The sequence below is a fragment of the Podarcis vaucheri genome (genome assembly GCF_965113315.1).
Source record: "Podarcis vaucheri genome assembly, chromosome: 5".
Lineage (NCBI taxonomy): Eukaryota > Metazoa > Chordata > Lepidosauria > Squamata > Lacertidae > Podarcis > Podarcis vaucheri.
The window spans coordinates 49,897,150-49,917,479 of record NC_138763.1 but is presented as its reverse complement, the minus strand read 5'-3'; the positions used below and the strand labels follow the sequence as shown (position 1 = coordinate 49,917,479).

At 41.3% G+C, this 20,330-nt stretch overlaps 1 protein-coding gene across 1 annotated transcript; it reads left to right on the top strand.

Moving 5' to 3' along the window:
* The first annotated feature begins 6,060 nt into the window (after positions 1 to 6,060).
* On the top strand, positions 6,061 to 17,457 carry SMNDC1 (survival motor neuron domain containing 1). Its single transcript, XM_082225288.1, has 6 exons — positions 6,061 to 6,192; positions 7,687 to 7,806; positions 10,274 to 10,416; positions 12,172 to 12,333; positions 13,635 to 13,788; positions 15,247 to 17,457. Exons 2-6 carry the CDS (start codon positions 7,687 to 7,689, stop codon positions 15,382 to 15,384), a joined length of 717 nt encoding a protein of 238 aa, XP_082081414.1. The 5' UTR covers positions 6,061 to 6,192; the 3' UTR covers positions 15,385 to 17,457.
* The last annotated feature ends 2,873 nt before the right edge of the window (positions 17,458 to 20,330 follow it).

Sequence of the window (20,330 nt, the reverse complement as noted above, 5' to 3'; positions counted from 1 at the left end):
ACGTGTAAGACTTTGCACATGTTCATTCTCAAGACCATTTTATGGCTCCTTAGAACGCACACGACAGCTGATATTTTCTGCATTCACTGCTGCATATACTGTAACACAATCCCTGATAACACTGTGATAGCACTGCACTATGAGATGTATTCGGCTAGCTCTTGCACAAAAATTTACCGAACAGCACTAGTGCATGAAATATACTCGGAGTCGAGAGTGAATTTCATGCTCTTTATTCAGCTCATAGTTGAGAGAATTCAAGATCCTGGTCATCAGAAAACTAGATACAACTTTAAATTTGGACAACAGAAATGGGAAATACCTGTATTTCCATGTCCTTGACTAGTTGGCCTATTGATCTTTTGTTATTAATATTATTCTCATATAAATCTATTTCTTCTTTTCCAATTATGTTTTACCTATTGAGGAATAGATTTACACAGGGTGTATGCAAGAGCACACACAAGTTGATAGAAACCATTTCAATTAAACAACAACAAAAAACCCCATCAGCGCAAAGTGAACAATGTCAATGCAAGCTGTTCCTTATGCTCCATTGTCTTTATGTACACAAGAAAAGTGGTTCTGCCCGTTCCCTTCCTTTATTGTAAAATATCATGCACAATCTCTGACTCATTCCTGGGATTTGCTTGCTTTATGTTGAGCACGACCTGTGTTAGCTTTGTTCCTTTTAGCTGTACAAATTGGTCATCAGTAGCACTGTGGGAAGTAACTCGTTTATTAGTCATAGCCAGCTCTGTAATATGAATGCCTAAAGCAGAAATGGTCTCTTTTGATCACCCTGGTCTGCAGTGAAATTGCCCCATGGATTAAAATGAAAATGTTTGGATGAGTGTTTTATTTTGTTAAGCATTTCTTAACTGATTGTGTATGTTGCGTTTGGGTCTTTTTGTCTTTGGGAAAGTAGCACTAGAACAGTTCCCTTATGCTGGTGATCATACGTCAATGTGTTTCTAGTTGTGATGATTTCCCCCACCTGCTTTATTTGATAAAAGCAAGATTATGTAGATTTTTCAGTCATACAAGAGCTAAATTTCCAGACGCATTTCAAACTTATCTTAAAGCTCTATGTATTCCACCATCACTGCTGAGGATTGTTAAGGGTGCTAGGAATTGCAGCTCTGTAAGGAGTAAAGAACAACTCCCAGGTTTCTTTGGGGAGAATTGTGACTGAATAATAATAATAATAATAATAAATTTTATTTATATCCCGCCCTCCCCAGCCAAAGCTGGGCTCAGAGCGGCTAACAACAGTAAAAGTAACACAGTTTACATAAAATCACAATCAATTAATTGAAATACATTCTAAAATCAATTCATTCTAAAATCAATTCTGAATCAAATTAATGGCAACCATTGGGCTAGAGTTCTAAAGAGTTCTAAAGAGATATAAATGAATTTTAAATGTATGGGATGGATGTGACCTGTATGGCCAAACTAAAAACCGTGTGTTTAACCAAACACAAGTGCATCGGGCTTGGTCCAGTGTGTCTTGAGAGGGCATTTGCCACAGGTTCCACTTCAAGGACAGCAGGTAGTGGTTCTGCCTTTAGAGGTGAACAGAAGACAAAGGGGCCAGTGGCAAATCTTTACCAATGAGGAAAGGAAGGAGCAGTTCAGGTATTTGTGCCAAATGATGGGTAAGGTAAAGGTAAAGGTACCCCTGCCCGAACGGGCCAGTCTTGACAGACTCTGGGGTTTGTGCGCCCATCTCACATCTATTGGCCGGGGGCCAGCGCTGTCCGGGGACACTTCCGGGTCACGTGGCCAGCGTGACAACGCTGCTCTGGCGAGCCAGAGCCGCACACGGAACGCCGTTTACCTTCCCGCTGGTAAGCGGTACCTATTTATCTACTTGCCCCCGGGGGTGCTTTCGAACTGCTAGGTTGGCAGGCGCTGGGACCGAACGACGGGAGCGCACCCCGCCGCGGGGATTCGAACCGCCGACCTTTCGATCGGCAAGCCCTAGGCGTTGAGGCTTTAGCTCACAGCGCCACCCGCATCCTCAAATGATGGGTAGTTGCCTCTAAATTATTTGCATGACTGGCCTACCTTTCTTCATTCAAAGAATGTGTAATCTTTCCAGACATTCTGGCTTGGCAGCCAAGGCAGTTTTTCAAGGGATTAAAGATGCCATAAGAGCAACCTGAAATATGCCCTAAAAGCATATAAACTTAATTTTATTTGCAATACTTGGTGTTGGGTGTTTGCATGATGATGGGTAATCTAGTAAAAATAAAGTTTAATAAGAAATGTAGTAACACAGAAAAGGAGCTGCTAAGCACACCCCAAGTCAACATAAATGAATTGCTTTCCCCTAGTAATATATATTTCCATTCAGTTATATTAGATATATACACACACAGCACAGTCAAAGAAACTGGGAGGGATGGAAGGTTTTGTGCAAATGCAGCAGAGCTGCCATCTAGTGCTTGGCACAGACATTGGCAGGGGAGAGAAAAGAATGAGCTGCTGTAAAAACTCAAAAGTTGTTTTACACAAGTGATATTTAAAACAGTGTTTTTGTTTTTTGAATTTTTGTGTTGCCTTTAAGCTGACTATGATCCTTAAAGTGTGTATTTATCATAAAATTATATCTTCCGCTTCCTTCCTTGCACTAATGGCATTCATTCAGTGATGAGTCTCAGATCAATAGGTGTCAGGCACTGGATCTACATAGATATAAAAAATGTGACAAAACCCCCCACTATAAATATATACAGTCATACCTCGGGTTGAAGTAGCTTCGGGATAAGTATTTTCGGGTTGCGCGCTGCAGCGACCCGGAAGTAACAGAGCGCGTCTGCAGACGGTCGAAATGATGTCATGTGCATGCGCAGAAGCGGTGAATCGCGACCCGCGCAGACGCGGGGTGTATTCGCTTCTGGATGCGAACGGGGCTCTGGAATGGATTCCGTTCGCATCCAGAGGTACCACTGTATGTGCAATTTGCCATTGAGCTCTACAGCACCATCTGGTGGCACATTTTTATAACACACTTATAACATTATAATTGCCGCTGTGTAGTTGAGTCCAGGGACTGGCTGAATGTGGAGGAGTGGTGGGAGGCTCCAGCCAGAGAACCCCCTAGCAAAGTCTCAGAAGAAGGCTCAGAGCCAAGGGAGTGGTGGTAGGACATGGAAGACAGGTCCGAGGATGAAGGTGGGACAGGATGGTTGAGGGCTGTCAACCCTCAACAAGCAACAGGCTTGAATGAGAGAAAGGAAGAAGAGGCAGAAAGCACTGCAGATGTAGGACAGGCAGCTGGGAAGGAGGTGGGGGCTGAGGCTGCAATAGATTCACAGGAGTCTGCCAGTCCTACTGTATTCAGATCCCCCAACCCCCTTGTCTCCAAGGGCAAAGAGGGCTTTGCATGTAGCAAAGAGCACAGTGGGCCTCTCCCTGACGGAGCTTAAGTCTCATGGAGAAACAGCCAGATGGGGAGGAGATTTAGGGGGAAGTGAGAGGCACAGATTGTCAATTTCGGCAACTGCTTTATCAGGGCTAGTGTTGCCCATGGGTTTCTCTGTTTTTATTCTGTTTCCTTGAATAAAGAATCAACTTTACTGCTTGTCTCTGAGTCTCCATGCTGACCTGCAGCTGAAGCAGCCCTGACAGCAGGTATTCCTAGCATCTTAAAACACTCTTAATATTTATGTCGCCATATATGGTTTCATTGCTATTTAGCAGCAATTTTGACTGTTCTCAGTAAGGCAAAAGAAGAGGGGCTTATTGTCTTTTTATTTTTACAAGATCATTATAAACATATAAAACTGTGATTGAGAATAATAGAAATAAACAATAGATCCTGAATAAGGCTCTCTCTCTATATATATATATAAAATGTTCATAACTGCATATATAAACCACATGTCTGAAAGCCCAGAGAAAAAGTCCTGAAACCATTTTCTCCCTCCCAAATAGATCTCAAATATTTCTCTGCAAGGTCAAAGGAAAATGGAAAAGCCTCCCCATTGTCTGTTCATTCATGAATCCTGTCTTAAGGGTATGTCTGTGTATGAATAGGGTGAACCTGTGACCTGGCTCAGGAAACTAAGTATTTATCATTACAAAAGACTGACCAGGCTCCCCAGGTAATCCAATCAAGTGACCATTAACAGGTAACCTGCCAGACAGGAGATAAACGCACTCAGATTTCTGTTGTAGGTTTTCTGTGATGTAGGTATGATGTATCTGGGGGCGGGGTCCTTGAGCTTCTGTGATGCATGTATGATGTTTCTGGGGGTGGTCTTGGACTCCAGGGCGGGCAATTTAAAATGTCTATATAAGGGTGGGCACACCTTTGTTCTGGGTCCTCCTCTTTCCTGTGTGTGAGGGGAGCACCCTGTTGCAACAGTCAATAAAGATCGTCTTACTAGCTGCTTTGCTTCTCAATATTCTCTGGTTGGCCTCTGTTATTTTCTCTGACCGATGGAGAACCTACAAAGGACTCTATAAGGGCTCTTGTTTCCCCCATAAGCGAATAAGGGCAGATTTATGTTTATTACAATCCTAAGTACCATGAACAAAAGGCATCTAATCCAAAAAGTATTTTGCATCCCCCCTCCCCACAAAAAACCAACAACCGTATGGAGTGTTGGGTGATGATTCCGGTATGTAGCATGGAGGCTGCTGGAGGATGGTGTTAGGGTCATAACAAATATTGCCTTATTTTGAGTAAGACAGTGGTCCATCCTGCTCAGAAATGTCTCCACCAGGGGTGGGATACTGGATCTCACAGAAGGGCAGATCCTGACTAGGTTACTTTCCAAGTGCCATTTTGATACGTGCTTCAAAGTTCAAGTTGTGAGAGCAAACAGGAGCTTGTCTCCAATCTTAGCATTGTGGTCCCACAATGTATATATGTGTTTATTACGGATATGTACCAAGAGCTCAAACGCAGGAGAAGCTTCCTGATGTAGAATAGAATGTCCCTATTTTCAGCAGAGAAGTGTTGGAGGGTATGCAATTTACATGGGGGTTACCTTCCAGGGATCACGCCTAAAGCAGGGGTCGGCAAGGTTTACCTCGCCTGGCCTGGTTCACTCCCACGGAGATCACTCTGTGGGCTGGATCGCCTCTGCGTAGACGCAATTTCCAGCACCATGGAAGCGAGTCCCCGCTCTGTGCTGCGCCGGTTTAGCCCAGTGTTTTGGGACTTGCCGAGCAGGCAGCTTGGTTCGGGGGCCGTTTAAACGACCCCCGTGAGCCGCTTGTGGTTCATGGGCAGCAGGTTACCGAAACCTGACGTAAAGTCAAACCCCACTGGGTTCAGTGGTGGGTGGGATTGCCAGAGTCATTTTTCTTGGAACCAAGCTCCGTTTCCCTTCCTTTTTAAATTTGTTCAGGCTGATCTGGTTGCATAATTAAAATAAGACTGTACCTGCCAGTGGGGTTATATTTTAGAATAATAGAATTGTAGAGTTGGAAGGTACCATGAGGGTCATCTAGTCCAACCCCCTGCAAGGCAGGAAACTTTTGCCCAACGTGGGGCTCAAACCCATGACCTTGACGTTAAGAGTCTTGCTCCTTTGGGATCCAATAGGGCTTATTTCCAGGTGCATAACATGTCAGGCCAATGGCCCACCTAGTCCCGCGCCCTGTTCTCATTGGCCAGCCAGAGGCCTGCGAGGAACCAGCGAGGAGAACCTGAGCACAAGGCAGTTAAAAGCAGCGGTGCCCCCCGCCAAAATAATTATTTCAGAAGGGCAGAAATCCCGCTCCGATTCCCCCCTAGAAGATTCGATCAGTTTAAATAATAAGCCCTGCGGCGAGATTGGGTTTTTTGCGTTGACTCTCACATGCCGAACGCTACTTATTTTGCACTTCCGCCACTCTCGCCCCGCACATGGAGGATTCCAAGGAATCGCAACTGGGAGTCGGAAGTATCGGTTTCGATCTTCCTCTTGGTTTGTGCTTTCCCCACCCCCGGAGTGGTCATGTGATCCGGCTTCTTCGTCAGGTCCGGCTTCCCCCTCTCGCGAGCGTTCATTTCCGCCGACCGGGCTCTTGGCGTCGTCGCTAGGAAGCAGCAAGAAGGGAGGGGGCGACGTTCGTTGGGGGTCGGGAGGGGGGGTGGCAAATCTCGCGTGGGTGCGCGCGCGCGCGAGTACAGCCGCTTCTCCTGAGGCCTGACGGGACGGAGAGAGGCCCCCGGCGCGCGAGGCCAAGGTGAGAGGCGCGGCCCTTCCCCCACTTCCCTCTCCTCTCGCAGGGCGAAGGCGGGGAGGCCCTTCGCTCTCCTCGACCCTCCGTCACGACCTCCCCTCTCCGTACACGGCGCTCGGCTCTCCAGGCCTCCGGCCCCTTCCTCACTCGCTCCGGGGCCTCCGTTAGGCCCTCCCTCAGGCCCAGGCGCGTTTTCCGCCCGGTTCCCAGTGATTCCGCCGCCTGAAGTTTTGTCTACGGCCAGCCATTGTCTGCGGGCTTCCCGCACGTGGAGGCCTGTTTCGTCGGCTTGCAAGATTCGCCTTCTGTGTTCCGAGGATTATACTGTTTTTTTTTACGGGAGGTCCGTCTCGGCTCTTCCATTCTGTCCCGAAACCCCCGCTCCTTTGTAGCAGGACAGCTGGGTTTTAATGGCACCGCTTTTGCGGGCTTTTTTTCGGCGTATGGGCCTTTTAATTGGAGTCAAGTCCTTTTTTGTCGGGTTGTATCCTTGTAATGTGATTATAAAGAGGGTATTGTCCACAGTATGGTGTTGATATGCAGAATTTGCAGGTCACGTGCTATTCAAGCCATTCCTACCAAATTTGGCTTCTGCTAATTCTGTACAGATAGTGTTCTCTAAACTTCACACCCGGTGTTGAAAGGACTAGGATAGTTCTTAGGTATTAACAAAGGATCTGTGTTTGGATTGCTTTCAGTTTTTATATTTCCAAAGTGAGCACTAGTTTGATGCTCAAGAGTTCCACCCCAGCTCTGCTCCATGCCTCACCCGCTCTGTGATCTGTACCATCTTGTATCTGTCACCTTGACAAAGACTGAGGAAAGAGGTTTGTCCAAGGCTAGATAACAGAATTGTGGCAGAAGATCCATAAACACAATCCATGTGTTGCTGTGAATTTCCTTATGGGAACTAATGCTAAGAGAGAAGGATTTAGTCAAGGTCAGGCAAGGGGTTTGGTTGTCCAGTATGATGCTGAAAATGACTCTCGTGTTAAGAACAGTTGAATAGTCATACTTCTCAAGGACTGTGTTCTGGAAAACTGAATACAACAGAATCTTGGAATGTGCAGAATGTTTAATATATTTGTAAGCTACCCTTAAGTAACAGGACCATTAGGGTGGTGTACAGCAACAGATAAATAAAAAATGTAAACATCTAAGAAGGATTCAAGGTGCAAAGGTCTCCTGCAATAAAACAGGTTGCACCAGGCACCTGAAATTCAGTAGGGTTGGTGCCTTCTGGTGTAGCGGAGGCATTCCATGGAATTGGGTCCACAACACTGAAGGCACAACTCCTTATTGACATGAGTCATGTTTCTGGTTCATGAGGAACCACTCTCCTCCCTAAAGGCAGCTCTGATTTGGATTCTGGGCAAATCGTGTGCACATGACAGTATGAACAAGAGACACAACATGAAGGAAAGAAGTGGTTTCTAAATATTGTTCCACTGTATTTCGTCATTACAGTATTTTGTAATGCCTTTTTTCCCTTTCCAGATGTCAGAAGACCTTGCAAAACAGTTAGCTAGCTATAAAGCTCAACTCCAACAAGTTGAAGCTGCTTTGACGGGAAATGGAGAAAATGAAGATTTACTAAAGCTCAAAAAAGACTTACAGGTGAGAATAAGAAATAGCTTTGTAACTTAAATGTTTTTACACGTATAGTGAAGAGGATCTTCTACACTGTCAGTGGCAAAGAATTTACTATGGTGATATTAACGAGATGTGCTAAATGTTGGGGTTTAAAATCTTTCACAAAGAACTAGGGCTGTCACCTCATTAAAGTGATTAAAGGCATCTCAATTGTATGAATTTTTGGCAATTAAATTGACATAAAATATGCACCTGAGTAAAAATGAGAGTTCAGAAGCAATCAACCGCCCTGAGATCTTTTGATGAAGGGGGCCATATAAGTCAGATAAATCATGGGTAGGCAAACTAAGGCCCGGGGGCCAGATCCGGTCCAATCGCCTTCTAAATCTGGCCCTCAGACTGTCCGGGAATCAGCGTGTTTTTACATGAGTAGAAGGTGTCCTTTTATTTAAAATGCATCTCTGGGTTATTTGTGGGGCCTGCCTGGTGTTTTTACATGAGTAGAATGTGTGCTTTTATTTAAAATGCCTTTCTGGGTTATTTGTGAGGCATAGGAATTCGTTCTCCCCCCCGAAAAAAAAAATAGTCTGGCCCCCCCACAAGGTTTGAGGGGTCTGCTGAAAAAGTTTGCTGACCCCTGAAATAAATGAACAAATAAGCCATTTTGTTTTCAGACGATCCACATGTGAATTGTAAGAGTTATTATCTCAGAAAAGGCATTTGCTTGTGCATGAGAAAAAATGCTTTTTTAAAGATGGTGTTTGCCACCCACAATTTTTATGAGTGCTTGTGTGCCGAAAATATGTATATTTAAGAACCTTCTGCTCAGTCAATTGGGGCACCTTTTTAGTTGCTAAAAAGTTTTAATGGGTTAATGTAGCTGGTTAATCAATAGAACTTCGTACTTTTATATTTTGCTCAGTGCTGTATGCAGTCTTTTAATACTGATACTTTAACACTGATCTCTAAATGCTTTTTTAAAAAACTTGTAATCTTTTACATTAAGCCAGGTGGAATGATTACCACAAATTGAAAAGCACTGTCCTGGAGTAAATGTTTATCTGTGTGTTCATTTGAGTTTTGCTTTTTGAAAATCACTGTAAACTAGGGTCTTTTAGGAAACAAATTTAGAATACTAGATAATGCACTATTACGTGTGCTGTTATCTTTAGTATATGACTCAGGTGTGCCTTGCAAGCACTAAACAGTCATCAGTGGTTCTAGCTCTTAGACTGTATTTTGCAAATGAATTTGTCATATGGTCTGTTTGTTCATTCATGTTTTCTTTGCCATTTCTACATGTAAGAGCAGCCTTTTACAAGCTTATTGTTCAGCTGCCAATATCTGAGGACAAAAGACAAGTCTTAATCGCATCAGATATGAAAGGTGCATATGTATTAAATTATTCCTTTTCTTGTTAAAATTTGTTCTATTTTTATTCCACCTTTCAGGCAGATACTGTCTCTCAGAGAAGCTCATCTCAATCAAAAGTTCAATGATGGTGGCAGGCTCACTGCCTAAATGAAATGATGCAGAGGCCCCGCCCCATGGTTACAAATTAAAGGGACAAGAGAAAAAGAGGAGGGGAAGGGAAGCGGAAGGAAGGAAGGAAGGAAAAAGTAGATGAGGGAAATTAGTTTGACAACAATGTGTTATGTGTTTTACCTTCCTCTCCTTTCCCTGGATACCCCAAAAATCTGCTTCAGAGGCTATCCCAACCTTCTGGAACAGATTTTGAGTGGGTACAAGGGAGAGGAAAGGAAAGAGAAGTTCTGTTGCACAAGTGGGACAACAGTATTGGATACAATCCAGTAGATTTAAAAATCTAAAATACATGTAATTTATTACCTGTAGCTATAGCCTATTAATAGTTTTCTTTATAATCTCTAAATAGCAAAAAACATATGCAGGAAACTACTGAGTCCTTGCTCATATGTATTTTATAAACAAAAGTATTTTCTGTATGCGTTCATTCTTTGTATCTGGTTTGTGTATAGTGGGCTATTCTCACATAAGTACAGTTTTTCAGTATTCAAGCAAGAAAACTTGCTGAAAAACCTATTTCTTCCACTAGCCAGTGCATTCATTGCACAATAATTTTCTTTTTTTAAAGTCTCAGTAATACTTGCTTTATCACTGGAAGGAGAGCAGAAAACTCCATTCTGTAGTTGTGTATCATTTTCTGCAGTCTACTTTTTACTCTTCCATTAAATATAATACTCATTTGTAATGCAAACGAGAAATTTCCTTGCTGCCCTCCCCCAATATTAAAATTGGGATGAGCTATGGGAGTAGTATTTGATACTTGCTAAGAAACCAGATTCCCAAAGCTTATAGAAAAACCTTTAGTAAATTATGCGGACAAATTTCATGTGTTGTTCAGTCTGCTACCATTTGCCAGCAATACCGCAGTTGGTAAATAGTCTTCATGCATAGGCAGGGGTGAGTCTACTTAAACTGTGTTTGACGACTTGTTCTTTTCCATCCCCAGGAAGTTATAGAATTAACCAAAGACCTTCTTTCAACACAACCTTCAGAAACACTTGCAAGTTCTGACAGTTCTGCTTCTGCTCCTCCAAGTCACACATGGAAGGTTGGAGACAGATGTATGGCAATATGGAGTGAAGATGGACAGTAAGTGTAGAAACAAACTTCTGTAACAGTTACATGAAATAATACAGTTCCATGGTAAGATACTTCCCTTTGGTTTATACTCTCCTCTTTGGCTGAGCACCAGTTCAGTAAAAATCATTGATTGGATCTTGTATTTTTCAAATACAAAATATATTAAACTTTAGAGCCAGGTCCATTGTTTTAATTGTTTAATTTGACTAGAACGTTGTACACTATAATATGGCTTCTAATATCTTTTAAAATTTGCCACCTTCGAAAAATCTGTTGTGCAGTAACTGAAATCTGTTGTGTATACATTTCATCCCTAATCTGAAAATGTTAATTGGAATGTCATTTATTTCAAAACTTGGAACTCTGTTGAGATTGTATTAAGATACTTGGGAACCATTGAGGCGGCAGTAGGGAAAGAAGTATAGGGCAGCAAACTTTTCCACTGCTTCCTCCCCCTTTTCTGTACTGTAAATTTATTCTTTGAAGTGGGGCAGGAATGGGCTTAGAGAAAGCAGAGGTCCTTGCTCACAATTGTGTACATGTAGAAGGCTGCTGCTTTTGGGAGGATCTGTGGTTGTTGCACCCATCCAGACATGGTGGTAAGGGAATATAAAGCAGGGCATTTAACATCCTTCCCAAAACTATCCACAGGCAAATATTTTAAGAGGGTTGAATAAAGACATTTAGAGCTCCCTTCACAAATAGTGATGTACCACTAGGGTGTATCCTTTTGCACATTTCCAAAGTGAATCAGTGATGGTCCTCCACCAGAAGAAATTCAATTCTCCTTGGTCTTTGCTGAAGTGGGATGCAGCAGTAAACCCCTCAGAGTCATTCTGTTTGGTATGATTTGCTGACAGCAGAAAGTGATGGTGTGAACCAACACATTTTCTCCTAGTCCTGTTGCCTTTGACCTGCCTTCTGGTAGAGGTATTTTTTAATACCTTATGGGAAGAAGACAACCAGCAGTTCTTTTTCTGCAAGGTTGGGGTCTCTTTCTTGCCATGGCCTTCCGCTTCTCCATTTAGGCCCCTGAGATGCCTGGGCCCAGACATTCCACTTAGTTTACTTCAGGATGTACTGCTTTTGAGTATCAGGTGATGTGATTGAGAAAAATAGATAATTACCTTGATTATCTATCTTCTTTTAAGTTACTGTCACAAACCCTACATTGCTTAATGCTTTTCTTAATCCATCTTCTTACGTTAGTAATTCACTGCTTGCTTTCAGAGAGGGAGATTATATGAGGGCAGTGAAACCTCTGTCAAATTACAATCTCACATTGTAATCCTATGCATACATATCTCCTAAGATGTAAGTCCCATAGAACTTCGAAATACATGGGTATTGTGGCTGAATGCCTCTTGTGGTGGTGAAAATTAGTACAAATTATAAAACAGCCAAACATGAATCCTCCAGATTCTATTAAACAAATTAGTTCTCACAAAATCAAACAAAGGTCAGGTTAAATGTGTGAAGGTGAAAATATATATGTGGTAACAAAAGGTTCAAAACTGAAGTTTATTTCAAATCAGTTGACTAACCAGCTCTTGGACTTTAGGATTGTAACTATTTTGTGTGCCAGGCACCTGACAATTCTTGAACAGAATTTATGTTTTAAGAGTTTTGACTTGAAATGTCAATCCAAAATGAAGCAGGAATGTCCTGAAACTTAATATTAATATTAATCACTGCAAATACAAGTTTTGTAGGGTTGAGTTGTAAACCATTACTCACATGCTTACAGCCATGATATCTTTACAGGTGTTATGAAGCTGAAATTGAAGAGATAGATGAAGAGAATGGCACAGCTGCAGTCACCTTTTCGGGATATGGCAATGCTGAAGTCACACCCCTGCTCAATCTGAAACCTGTGGAAGAGGGAAGGAAAGCAAAGGAAGACAGTGGCAACAAACCCATGTCCAAGTAAGTGGCTGAAACAGTTTTCAGTTGGCTCAGTGTGTCATATAGCAATAAGAAGAGCTGTAAGGCTACTTTGCTGATGAATCATCTCTTCCCAAAGGTGATTTTACAGCAAAAAAGTCATAGAAGTCAACACTATCCTTAGATATTATTGAACCATACTCTGCGTAGTTACCCTAGATTTGGGAAAGAGGTAATGCACATTGTCTATTCTCCCCCCCCCCAAATTAAATAATGCCTTAGGATATGGGCTTCGCTGCCCCAATTTCAGAGGTCCAACCTAGGGAAACTTGTAAAGCCCCAAACAGTCTTTGGCATCTTAGGACTGAACTAAGAACTAGGGATGGTCAGATGTGTCAGTTTCTGTTCTGTTTGTGCTTGTTCATAGGTCCCTTCCAATTTCACATTAATCTGTGATTTTTTAAAAAAATCCAAATGAAAAAGAATCTTTAAATATGGATTGAAATATATGGAGTGAATTAGGTCAGTTCTTAAAAATGCAGTTCTTACATTATCCTCAATCCCTACTGTGAACATATACATAGTGGTTTGAGATTATGATGAAGGTGTAATGGTTTGTGCTACTAACTTTAATGCTTATCATGCTGAGTTGGCTAGTCTCATGAACTCCAAAATGATTGCTCCATGCCTGTGTAGTAGTATATTTCCCCTGGGACAAATTCTGAGCTAGAGTTGCTCTGTGTTTAGCAAGACATTAGCTAGTTTCAACTGATTTCTGAAAGAGAGCTGTTATTCGTAGTAGTGCATGAAAGTAGGATTGCTGTGCTTTATTGAAACTTGCAATGCACAGATTGCTTTACAGAAGGAATGACAGCACTTTCTACAGCTGGAGAATGAAATGGGCCTGGACAGCTGAAGCCCCATTGTACTGAGAGTTTATCTTTACATTCACCTAGCCCAAGGTGAGACTCTCTTAATCAGTGTATCCTTGCTTTTATCTACATGTTCTGAGAACAAAAGTGAAGTTAAAGCAAAGGTGATGTGGGGCTTCCAGTTGGTTGCAATGTAGATGTAATGCCCATACAAAACCATTGCCATATACTGTGGCTGAACTGCCAGTGTTGTAAAAAGAAGGCAGTTCTGGTGGGTAAAGATGTGGATGTAAGGCAGTATGGATAACTCAGAATTAACCACCTCGGCTTAATCTCTTCATATTTGATGTTTTGTGAAAATTTGCCCTGATTGTATAGCAACCACCTTGCCATGACACATTACTGCCCTTAGACTTTCTGAAGAGGAAACTGAGGTACATAAGTAACCTTCAGTGCCATTTCTCATTTTAGAAAAGAAATGATTGCTCAGCAACGAGAATATAAAAAGAAGAAAGCTTTGAAAAAGGCCCAGCGAATCAAAGAACTGGAACAAGAGCGAGAGGACCAGAAAGTCAAATGGCAGCAGTTCAACAACAGAGCTTATTCAAAAAACAAAAAAGGCCAGGTTTGTATATGCTTGCATTAGTAGCTTACTCATAGAGGTTTCTTGCTGAAGAGGAGCAGTGTTAAATGTATGGCAGCACAGGAGTAATCCCCCAAACAAAGACAAAATAATATTATAGGCAAAGCTGTTTGTTTCTGGAATATACAATGGGAGAGATCTCTTTATAATATTCTTAACGTACAGTGGTACCTCTGGTTACGAACTTAATTCATTCCAGAGGTCCATTCATAACCTGAAACCGTTCTTAACCTGAGGTACCACTTTAGCTAATAGGGCCTTCCGCTGCTGCTGTGCCGCCAGCGTGTGATTTCTGTTCTCATGTTGAGGTAAAGTTCTTAACCCGAGGTACTACTTCCGGGTTAGCGGAGTCTGAAACCCGAGGTGTTTGTAACCAAGGTACCACTGTATTGTTAAATATCACTACACTTAGTTTGAGTCCCTGCAGATAGGGTGGGATAAACTAATGGATATGCATGCAGGTCCCAGTTTCCAAGCACAATGCATTTCCAGGAAATTGTTCGCTAGGCAAGCATTTGCAATTTCCATTATTTCCTATGGGAACATTTCTAATCCATGCTTTCTGCCTGAGACTGTTGCAGCCAATAAGCAAAAGCCAGACAAAGGGATATCTGATTTGTCTGATGACTCTCCCTTCTATGGTTTTTGCCCAAAATGGGTGCTGGTGACCAGCAAAGCACAAACAAGTAAGGACATGAGCAAACTCCAGCTGTTTGGATATCTGAATCAGCCATTTCTGTAGCAAAGTTTGAGTATAATTCTTTGTGTTTGAACAACAGATTTCTGATAACAACCGTTCCAATAGTAGCACCTGTAAAGTTAAAAGTTCATGCCTATAAAGCTTGTGGCATAGTTGCTTGCACTATGATGCTTTCAGGCTGCCATAATGTACGTGGTACAAAGCTCTGTATGTTTCATATTCTCGAGTTTGGTATTGCCAAATATAACTCACACTCTGTTTGACCCATTGATATGTGAGTTAGGTTTTTAGTGTGTGCTGTTTGCATGCTAAATTATTTTGAGTGGTGGTGGCGGCAAAGGAAAAACATTAATAAGCACCACATTGTAAAGATACCCTTAACAGAGCATGCAGAAGACACTTCAGGCAACTGAGGCTGGTGACACTTTATGAAGTTTATAGCTATAGGGGCAAAAAAGGTTTTGTTTTCCTTTAGCCCTTCTTTGTGCATTGAAAGGACCCTTATAGAACTGTAGTGGTTCACTGGGAGAAAATAGGACTTGCTGAGTGCCATGACCAGAGCAGAAGTGCTTCATTTCCAATTACAGCTTTTTTGTTAAAGGTTCCTGTTTAATGATCAATAAAATGTAGTTGTATTTTGCTTTTTGAATGATGCATGTGAACATTTGATATTAGCACTCCTTTGCTGACTTGTTGAAATTTGAAAATGTTACAATTGGTGCTTTTAATTTGTTCCACAGGTAAAGCGAAGCATCTTTGCTTCTCCTGAGAGCGTAACAGGGAAGGTTGGAGTTGGAACGTGTGGAATTGCAGACAAACCCATGACACAGTACCAAGATACATCCAAGTACAATGTCAGACATTTGATGCCCCAGTAATTGAGGGAGAAAATGACTTAACATCACTTCTGCAGGGCTTTACATTTACCTTTTTATTGTTCTATTTTTCTAAAAGTAAACTATTGGCGCATAGTGAAAATGGTTGTTGACATCAGTTGGCTTATGCTGGTACAAGCCTTAAGCAAGGTAATAGCTGTTCAGATGACCCCTTTGCTCTTAAAGATGTAAATTGCATAAATGTGCACACGTCAGACTGTGTTGATGAAATGCCCTTTGCAGTATCCTGAAGTGTCTGATTTCTCAAGTGTCCATCCCTATAGCATTAGTTGGGAATGCCATCAAACAAATGGTCGTGAAATAAAATAGTTATCCCAGCTTTCCTTGCTCCCTCTTATGTGCTTACAGGCCTGCCATCTTATTGCAGGATAGCTGTTAAGCACTGTAACTCCTGCAGAACTAGTACAATTATGATGACTTTCTCTGGATTTTATTCTATTTTGAAAGTCAATTGTTAGTTGATCACAATCTGCATCTGCTTCCTTGGCTTGTAATGAATCTGGGCCATCTAATCTCCAGTTAATGATTCATAAGCCAGAAACAGTGCAGTTCAAATTTTAAGATTACAGGTTGAATGCATTGCGCTGGAAGTGCTGACACAATCCATCTACATGAGCAAAACAGGGTTTCCACAAAGCTTGACTGGTCTTGGTAGGCAAAATTTGTGCTCATGATTGACTCAACTGAGGAGAAGGGAGTGAACTTTGACATGAAGTCTCAGAGATGCTCTAAAGCTTAGTGTGACTTCAGGGGCATGTCCCTGTCATTTTCCCCTAGCCCAGGCTGGATAGTGGTAGAACCAGGGGCTTGTCTCTGTCACACTGAGTCTCAGAAAATCCTTGAAAAGCAGGAAGATACACTGCTGTTTTCCCACTTTGCAAAATATCTGCAAGGTTGGGAGGGTGGTGGAAGGAACTCCCAGATCTTGGACTGTTTCAAAAGCAGCAGGACGTCTTGCTTCTCCCCAAGGCTCATCATAAATTGATGTAGATTTCTCTTGCCCTCTTCTGAGTATGGAGAAAAACTAGGGGAATCTCTGAATTCAGCACAAGGGGTGATGTTCAACTCATACTTGGAGCAAACCCACTGAAATCAGGGGGTCTGCTTTAACTTAGTTGGGTATTATCCAAAGTCTTGAAAATTCCACCATCCTTCTCCCAGCTCAAGGAGGTGGAGGTTCTCACCAGGAAAAAAAGCACTTGCTAGTGCCAAGCAGGTAAGCATATTTATTGTCAGGAGCAGAACATTTTGATTTATAGGCCTTGAGAACCTACCTGTAGGCTTCCTAAGATGTATTCAGTCACTTTGCAGGTTTGATCAGCACTTTTAAGTGTTCAAAGAGTCAAATGTTACATATAGAAATAGTTATTCCTCTTGAGAATTACTCAGTGCGTTTATGTTGGTAAATATGGCAAGTCACCTGCATTGTGCTGAATTTTTTGTGTGTGCTTATCCAGCTTTTTTAAATGCAACAGGAGGTTACTCTTACAAGGTTTAACTTACGTTAGTATTGCTGGCCCTCCTTGATTTTATTTGGGAAACCATGTGTAAAAGTCCAGGCCTATTTGTATCTTGTGGATGCAATTGCTTCCCTTTGCCATACGTATTGCTTAGGGTTGTAGTCTATCTCTCAATCTTGAAATGTGTCTGACACAAAAAGTTAACGTATAGCCCTGTATACAGTGTAGATAATTATTTTTGTAAAATATGGTGTTAAGTTAATGAACAAGACTGGATTTAGTTATTTCTCGTACAAGAGTAATTCTTGCTCATTAATCTGAACTCCATTCTCCATGTATATTATGTTGTTGCAGTTCCCTTTTGTAATTTGTTTTCTGAATTAAATAAGATCAGGAACCATCAGCATTTGTTGATGCACTGATTAGTGTAAATGTCTGACAGTTTACTTGAGCCTAAAATCCATATCTAGTAGCTTAGAATCCATCCATAGAGAGAGGTTCTTCTTGTTAACAAAAGGAGGAGGTAATTTTTATGACTGTGTTGATTTCAGTTTTGTATGTTTAACTTTTATTAAAATAAAGAATTCAAAACCTCTTGGCTTTGTTCCGAAGAATCTAAAAATGTGAAAAAAATTAAATCTGGTATGAAATTACGTAATATGGTGAAAATTGTAGGAGTTACAACACTTTTGAAATAACACTTGTGAAGTTCACAGACTACTAAGGTTTTTTTTCTTCTAAAGAGATGTTCCTTGGTCAAATCGGACTATAGCAGTATCTTAATTTTTATCTAGCAGTACTGTGGCTTATGCCATTGATGACAGTTTACCTGTTAGGAAGACATGCATATTGAGGCAGGATTCTCAGTTGTCCTTGAAGCTGATCATTCAAATTCTGAATGTCTGTGTCCTGAGATGAGAAACTGCCAGGATTAATATCTTGATTCTGTTGTTTGTTGTGACTGAATAGCTAACTTTCCTATGGGAAAGCATTTCACTTCTTTTCAAAGCAGGTAAAGCTGGAGGCCAGTGCAGCAGAGCCTACTGTTCTTTTAACTACTGCAGGAGATTTGTGCACTTGTATGGAAAACTGGGCTGCAATTTTCAGTAGACTAGGTAAGCCTCTAATCAACGTAGATGGAGCTATGCTGTTGCAGCAGTTTGACAACTGAACTAGTATTAATTTTTTTCATTAGCGATGTGGGAAGAGAAAAGGGTAACAAATCTTACTAGAAATAAAATTTCATAAAATTTATTTGTATATTTTAAACAAGTTTATATAGATGCCCACAAACAAAAGAATAATGTTTACAATGATGGAAAATGTAACATCTTTGTCAGCACCATCCCTGCACCACTATAGATAATGCTGTTTCAGTATTGTTTTGACGATTGGCGCTGGTCAATTTAAGCACCAATCATGGATTGGTTGGGGGGTTTTATTATTCAGTTCCTCAAGTAGCAGTTGGCTACAGCAGCATTAGAGTAACTGCACCAAAGTTCAGGAAACCTCAGAGGAAGCAAAATAGTGATAACAGAAATCTTAAAAATAAACTTGCACATAAAAATATTTGTCAAGAGGATACATATCTGTTTAAACACGGAATTGCATTCCTAGACCAGTGCAGTATCATTATATAGAAACATAGCACTGTACATTTCCCCCCTTTAATACACAAATTACAAAGGAAACCCATAATTCAGTAGAGGCTGAAACAGAGTTGCTGGTATTTTTTTAACAGCTGGGAAAAATTATAATGGCACAAACCTAATTTTGTGCATCAGACACTGGTTAATGTGATTGAAGATAAAATGTACTTGCTGGGTTTAAAGACCTGTATTGTAGTCATTTTACATTAGAATATAATAGTTGCAAACATAAATCCTATGCAAGATTACACTGCAGTAACTCTTTTCTTTTAAAATAGCAAAGTAATAGTTAGAAGCTGCAGAAGACTAAGTTTAGGAAAACATTTTGATATTTGCAAAGTGAGATGTCATGCTTGAATTACAATTTCCTTTGCATTCTGCGATGGCTAGGCTTGAAGATCAGTAGCAGGATTGTTTATATACCGCAAGACTGTGACATTTTAAAATCCAAGAGCTACGTAGTACAACAGTGATTGATGAAAAAATGCACTTTTTTCTTAGCTGTTGTGATTTTAAAACAATTTAATGTACCATGTCAATAGGTGCTGAATAGGGACATCAGCCTATTCCAACAAGAGCACTATCAGAAATATCTCCAGAGAAGCGCATTTTCTCTGTGGAGGAGCCCTATCATTACTTATTTGGGTTGAATTTGAATCATGTTTTTATAATGGATAAGGCATTTTATGCATATAAAGGGTTAGCTTGCCTTCATTTGGCATGTTCTTCATTCAAAAAAGGGATTAATCTGTTCTGGCAGTTTGCTACAAGCAATGAGCTGCTATGCAGGAAACACCTGCCTGAATACACCCCCTAGTTACTGCCAATTGGAGTATCATGTTGCACAACCTGGTTGGTCCCTCCCTTAGGGGGTCAGCTGAAGTCCCTATAGGGAAGGGTATATAACTTACACTCAGCTTCCTGACATGCAATATTTTGTTGTGTGTTGGAGCGCCTGCTAAATTTCTAGCTCCTGTAAAATTTCTAGCAGGACTTGCTGATATTTTTCTATCTAGCAAATGTCTGAATTGATATGTGTCTTCCACATTGGATTCAGTAATTGATTTTACTGTTCAGCTCTTCAAATCCTACATAGCCTTGTAGATTTCATTGTTTTTTGTTTGTGTATGACAAGTTAATCTTGCAGAGCATTAGGAGCAGTAATGCCGCTACACTTCCTTGACTGGAGATTTTAACCACGGTATAATAGAGTGTTTGGCATGCTTGAGCCCACTGTAATCAAATGACCAGCCTGTTGAACTCTTTGTGTATGACTTGGTCCCTGCTGCTTTTGTAACAGAAATTAAGGATAGCTGTGTATTTGAGAAACTGTACAATGCTACTGTAGCTTGCATTTGGGGGTGGGTGAGGAAGGTAGCCACTTCAGGTAAGTAACTTTACTTAAATATCTATCTTAAATGTACAGAAAATAGGAAAGGAGCTGAAGGTTGATTCACACACGTAGAAGTTTTGCAATAGTAGCTACTGGAAAATCCTGCCGTTTTCATTAGCAGCTTGTCTTATACACCCACAGCCACATGCAGCATTCAGCTTTTGGCATGCCGCAGTAACCATTGTTTCTTGAACTCCTGATGCTGGATCCTCTGCCTAGTATTGAGCTGAAGGTTAGTCCAGTGTAGACCGTTTGTGCATTCTCTCTCCCCCCCCCCCAGCTATTTTGTGTACAGTGATCTGAGTTGGCCCTGAGCTTTAGTCCTGTTATAGTCATAGAAGCAGGTTCCTTCTGTATGCAGTGGTTGTTAATAGAGTAATATACTAAAACCAAGATCATATTGTACTACAAGGAATCAAGAGGGGT